This window comes from Metopolophium dirhodum, chromosome 9 (assembly GCF_019925205.1).
Source record: "Metopolophium dirhodum isolate CAU chromosome 9, ASM1992520v1, whole genome shotgun sequence".
NCBI classification, from domain to species: Eukaryota; Metazoa; Arthropoda; class Insecta; order Hemiptera; family Aphididae; genus Metopolophium; species Metopolophium dirhodum.
In genome coordinates this window covers 7,635,893-7,641,642 of record NC_083568.1, presented here as the reverse complement: position 1 = coordinate 7,641,642, position 5,750 = coordinate 7,635,893, and the positions used below count along the sequence as shown (strand labels likewise).

At 36.1% G+C, this 5,750-nt stretch overlaps 1 protein-coding gene across 1 annotated transcript; it reads left to right on the top strand.

Moving 5' to 3' along the window:
• Positions 1-3,914: 3,914 nt before the first annotated feature.
• Positions 3,915-4,595, top strand: LOC132951568 (uncharacterized). The gene has a single exon (XM_061023338.1). It carries the CDS (start codon positions 4,008-4,010, stop codon positions 4,440-4,442), a length of 435 nt encoding a protein of 144 aa, XP_060879321.1. The 5' UTR covers positions 3,915-4,007; the 3' UTR covers positions 4,443-4,595.
• Positions 4,596-5,750: the final 1,155 nt, after the last annotated feature.

Sequence of the window (5,750 nt, the reverse complement as noted above, 5' to 3'; positions counted from 1 at the left end):
TCAAAAACTACTTGTTTGATTCCGATACGTCAACGTTTTTAGAAAAAATATCTGGTAAATAAATTAATTTTGAAAGGAAGAGTTCTCATTTGAAAAATCGAAGTTTGAATCGCCAACGGACACTCCGTACTACAAAAAAATTCAAGAATTAAAAAAAAATGGTCTTTGAGTATATCTAAAACTGGTACAAAAATTTAGAATTTGAATGATTAAATTATTAAAGAAAAAAATGGTGGTGAGCACGCTTGATGAATCACCCTGTATTTGTACATAGCCACAACATAAAGGCGCAAGCAAAATTCGTTTGGGTGTACAATTTTTAATCTTAACACCGATACATATTATATAGGTACGCACATTAAATGATCAGACCAAAAATCATATTAAAGTATATTAACACCATGACCTACGCACTATTACGTTATATCGCTAATACCATTTTGGAACATATAAATAGAATGCAATTTGCATTATTTCAGTCGTGATTTATATTATATCGTCACGAGTCACGGCGGATGATGGTGAAAAAAATGCTAGAGTCGGAAATACTCGTGTATTCCACTATCAGAAGTTCGGTAGGCACATGGAAAATGTCGTCATTTTTTAATCATTCGGATATTGAAACGTGCCATTTTACTAAATACCACCTGCAATGACGAACACGAACAAATATATAATATAAAAATGCATTTTTATTTGAATGTTATACGAGCGGGAAAAAGTGTTTAAAACATAAAAATTAAATTTCTAAACATTCAAACAATACCTTAAAATATATTTATAAAACATATAAAGTGTACTATTAAATTAGTCATCGCATTGTTATTCAGGTCATTATATGCCTTATGAAAATGCATTGTTCTATACCTAATATGGTGTTTGGGTGTTAATATGAATTGTCTGACTTGTCACTTATTGATGACGAGTCCGCCGCGTGTAGGTATTATATTGTAGGTTGCTACGTGTATATAATATGACTACGAAAATTCACTTTAACCTGCAGCCGATATCGCGTTCAGAACTTTCGACAATGAGGTCGAAGAAAGTATAACGAAACACGAAACCAAAGTAAAAATATTCGTAAAAAGTAGACATTAAACCTAACCTGATGTCGAAAACCTATGCATTTTTACTACCCCAAATGACAGAAAAACCAAACATACGTCATTATTGTAAATACAACACTTTCATTCGCTATAGGCTCAGAACTTAAAAAAATTATTAAAAATCATATGCACAGTTTTATAGCGCTTATATGTTTATCATTTTTGCAAAATACAAACTTGGACGTTAGAACATGAAATCGCTACACAGTGCATACTAATAAGACGTAATAACTGTTTCGATATTATGTTCGTGGCTACACCGTGTTCGTATGACGTAGTTTGTATCGTTGTATTTTTCGTAGTTATTAAACGACAATATTATATTATTTAGATATCACTGCGAATTTGATATAGCAATATTATTATACATATATGTACATAATGTTATATGGATGGACTGTATTAATTCTAACACGCTGCTGCGGTATAATTTTAAAAAAATTTACCAAATTCGAAAAATTTCTCAAGGCTATAAATAGTTACAGAAGAGTCAACATATTTCGAAAATGTTATCATACATAGAAAATGCTAATATTTTAATATTTGGTAAAGGTTTCAAGTGTCTACGGTCATTCATTTTTGTGTATCATGCCAAAAAAATAATATCGATTTTGTGTAAAAATTTTTCCTTTTTTCCTTTATTTTTTTACCGACGCTTTCAAAAAGCAATTTTGATCTCCCTAATGCACCAACTGCGTTCACTTTTCTATCAGAAAAGACGCTGATGTCGAAAACCTAAGCATTTTTACTACCACAAATGTCGATGACGGAAAAACAAAACACACATCGTTGTAAATACAACACAAAGTCTTTCATTCGCTATACTCAGAACTTGAAAAAAAACGTTAAAACAAATATACGCATAGCGCTTATATAAGTATTATTTTTGCAAAATACAAACTTGGACGTTTTTTTAGAGCATGAAATCACTGTACAGTGCATAGACGTAATAACCGTATCAATATGTTCGTGACTACGCACCGAGTTCGAATGACGTAGTTTGTATCGTTGAATTTTTTGTAGTTATTAAACGACAATATTATATTATTTAGATATCACTGCGAACTTATTATAGCAATAACATTATTATATATATGTACAAAATATTTTATGGATGGACTGTAAATATTCTAATACGTAGCCGGTATAATATTATAATAATATAATGTTTTATTTATGTATATAATTATACGCGTTCAATAATTATTACACGAGCACCTTTTGCGTTCGACGAGAGATTATAAAATATTATATTATTATTATATTATGCATCGGTGCAGACGTTTTCGAAAACTATAAAAATTCTCTCTAAATACGCAGCTCAACTACCACGCGAACTACTTACAAAACAATTATAGCCGTCCTCTGTATGGGTTATCTTTCGGTAGTTGTTTACATATTATACATAACACTATACATATACATATGTATATATATATTATAAGTTTCAGGTCAAAAAAAAAAAAGTATTTAATGTAATATTTATATTCAATTATTACTTTTACGAACGGTTTGATCGGCCGTGTTACGTCATCGCGCGAATATAATATTATATTTAATAATAATATAATTATTAAACCGGCCATTTCCGTTCGGGGAAAATAAAATATTAATAAAAAACGAACGGACACATTCAAACAACATTATGGTTTTTTAACTCTCCGAATTCCTAGGATATTATGATAATCAGCTCTAGATTATATTATATATTATTATAATTCCGTCGTATTCTTTGATCTCGTAAAATAATTAATATTATACAGGACTTTGGACGTAAACTGGAAAAAAAAAAAAAAATTCAACGAGATTATAATATTATTATAGAATATATTTTAACATAATATCATAGCGAGATTATACGATTCCATTATTTATTGTTGTGTTTAACATAATATATTATAATAATATTATATTGTTGATAATCAAACGGCGCCGCCGCGGAGCGTATTTTCAATTTTTTTTACTGACATGATAACGCGTGTTGTTTACGCAGTCCATCATAGTTAACGTTTACGATATTGATAATCGTACAATAAATTTTCGTTCTCTATAGTCGGACGATATACGCACGACCGCGCAATTTGGTACTTACTATTTTGGGAGGCCTGCAAAACTATAGCAGGCGACTCTGTAAAATGTACAATTTTGAATTTTGAAAACTTGTTCAAACGACAACACTTATACGATTTTAAATACAATAATAATTGTATATTGCATTTAGAATTTATACGGTTTGCTTTTAAAATGTATTATAATATGTATCTTGTATTTAAATTGTACATGCTATTAATTATGTTTTGTACTATATTATTATTATTAAATATTAGTCTTGAACTCTTGAAGTTATAATAATTTCCGCTTCGATTGCTAAGGTCATTAGCATTAAATTTGTATAACAAACATTACTTAAAACGTATAAAGAGGATAAAAAAAATAAAAGTTTTAATATTTAGATTCTGATGTAGGAACTATCTATTATAATACCTATTACTATCTACTATCTTACTACCTATTACTATCTATTATATACCTACCTAGTTAGTATTATTTTTTTTTTTTAATAATCTAAATACTACATAAAATTATTTTTCGTTTTTCACACTCAACCTATTACCACTGTTTAAGACACATTTAATTCGTTTCAATACAAGGACTTAGGACTGGTTGAATAAATGTTTTATAAGACATAATTAGTTATAACTCAGACTAGGTAAACGTTTTCGGGATAAATCAAAACAATTAGGTTTTTTTAAAACAATCATCAATTTATTCTTAAATAATTTACAATTTTAAAAGTTTTTCGCCAATTCTTGATTTACACTCCTGTTAATGTTTATGTTCAACCGGTCGATTGCCGTCGAGTAGAAACGCTGGTTTTGGATATCAGGGAATGTCCGGCTTATGGACATACTGCGCACTGAGGACGACGAGAGGACTTTTTCGGCGGACTGTCGGACCAGGACGCCTGGCGGCCACCGAGCCACCCCCACGAGGGGGGTTCTCGCCAGGCCGCGACGAGGTGCACTACAACAAGCGGCCGAACCAAGCCGGCAGTTTTCTGGAGTGGAGGATGCTCTGGTGCTCGACGGCGATTTCTATGGCATGCAGCGGCGGCAGCAGCGGCGGCAGCAGCCTGCACGGGACCGAGCAGAGGACGAGTCTGGAAATCAGCCTTTGCCGGAGGACCACCACCACGGAAATGCTGCCCGCGTCCGCGAAACCGGCCCGGGTGTTCGTTCTGGGGTCCGGCAGGCGGTCGGCCGGGCGGTTTGGACTAGAAAGGTTCCAGCTGCAGATCGAGGTGCGGCCCGTGCGTGCCGGACCCGGAGATGGTGACTAGAGGAGGAGGAGGAACATTCGAAGGCGACGGTGAAACTGATAAGAGGGTAAGATGGTTTGATGACGATGGCAGTTCCGAGCAGTGTGATATGGCTTTGAGAATTCCGGCGAGCATTTCATTTGGAAGCTCGCCGGTCAATCGTAGGTATGCTGAAATTGTAATTTTACGATAATTATTAACAATTTTGACGATTTTTCGACACATTGCTATATAGTATATTATATAATAAGTCGTAACACTTTTAGTTCATAAATACTGTATGCTATTATAACTTACGTTATAAATGTAATGTGTTTGTCATGTTGTCTCTTTGGTAATTGGTAGTATAGGTAATATTTGGATTTGGATTTTGGACAAGGATTTGGCCGATCAATAAGTGCCGGCTTTTGCAGTGATGCATAAATGTTATGTAGCCGTTTCTCTCGAAACTGCCACGTCTCTTCTTACCCCGTTCAGTTTCACCGTCACTCCGTTTGTTCCTCCTCAACTTCGACTCTGTTGTCACCATCTCCCGGTCCCAACACCTGCAACTCTGGCACGCGCACCTCGACATCTGCAGCAGGCTTTCTAGTCCCGTTCGCCCGGCCGCTTGCCCGCCCCGACCACAGCAGAACGAACACCGTCCTCGCTCACGGGCGGGCCAGTTTCCCGGACGCGGGCAGCATTTCCATGACATCATGGTGGTCCTCCGGCGGCGGCCGATCTCCAAACTCGTCCTCGCCGCAATTCCGGTCCTCTTCTTCGGCTGCTGCAAGTGCCACCGCCATAGTTTTTTTTTTATCCATCTCCGCCGTCGAGCTCGCATCCTCCTCCGCCGCCGCCAGCCGTTCGGCCGCATGTTACGTTGTAGTACACCAATCCTAAGTCGTCGTCGCAGCCCAACGAGAACGTGGCCCGGTCACCGCAGTGGAGACCGACCGCGTCCACTCGGGATCGGCCTCGTGGCGTCCAGGTCCGACAGCCCGCCGCTAGTCCTCTCTTTATGTCCTCGGTGCAGTATGTCTCGTTATTGCATAGGCGCCATTCCAGTCTGGCGCCACTCCAATTCCTGGACATTCCCCGATGATTCTATCCGACTCAACCAGCGTTTCTCTCTATAAGTTCGTCCGGTATGGGTTCGATCGGACGACTGTGGTTAGCGTACATAATAGTTTTAAAAACTTAAATTTAAATAAACAAATCTCGTTACTATGGTCCAAGATATTATTTATTACACTATGGCATTATAATATTTAATATATTATTTCGTTTTTAGCATTTAAAACGGTAAAGTTGTTTATTAAATTATAGCCAGATACCTATTA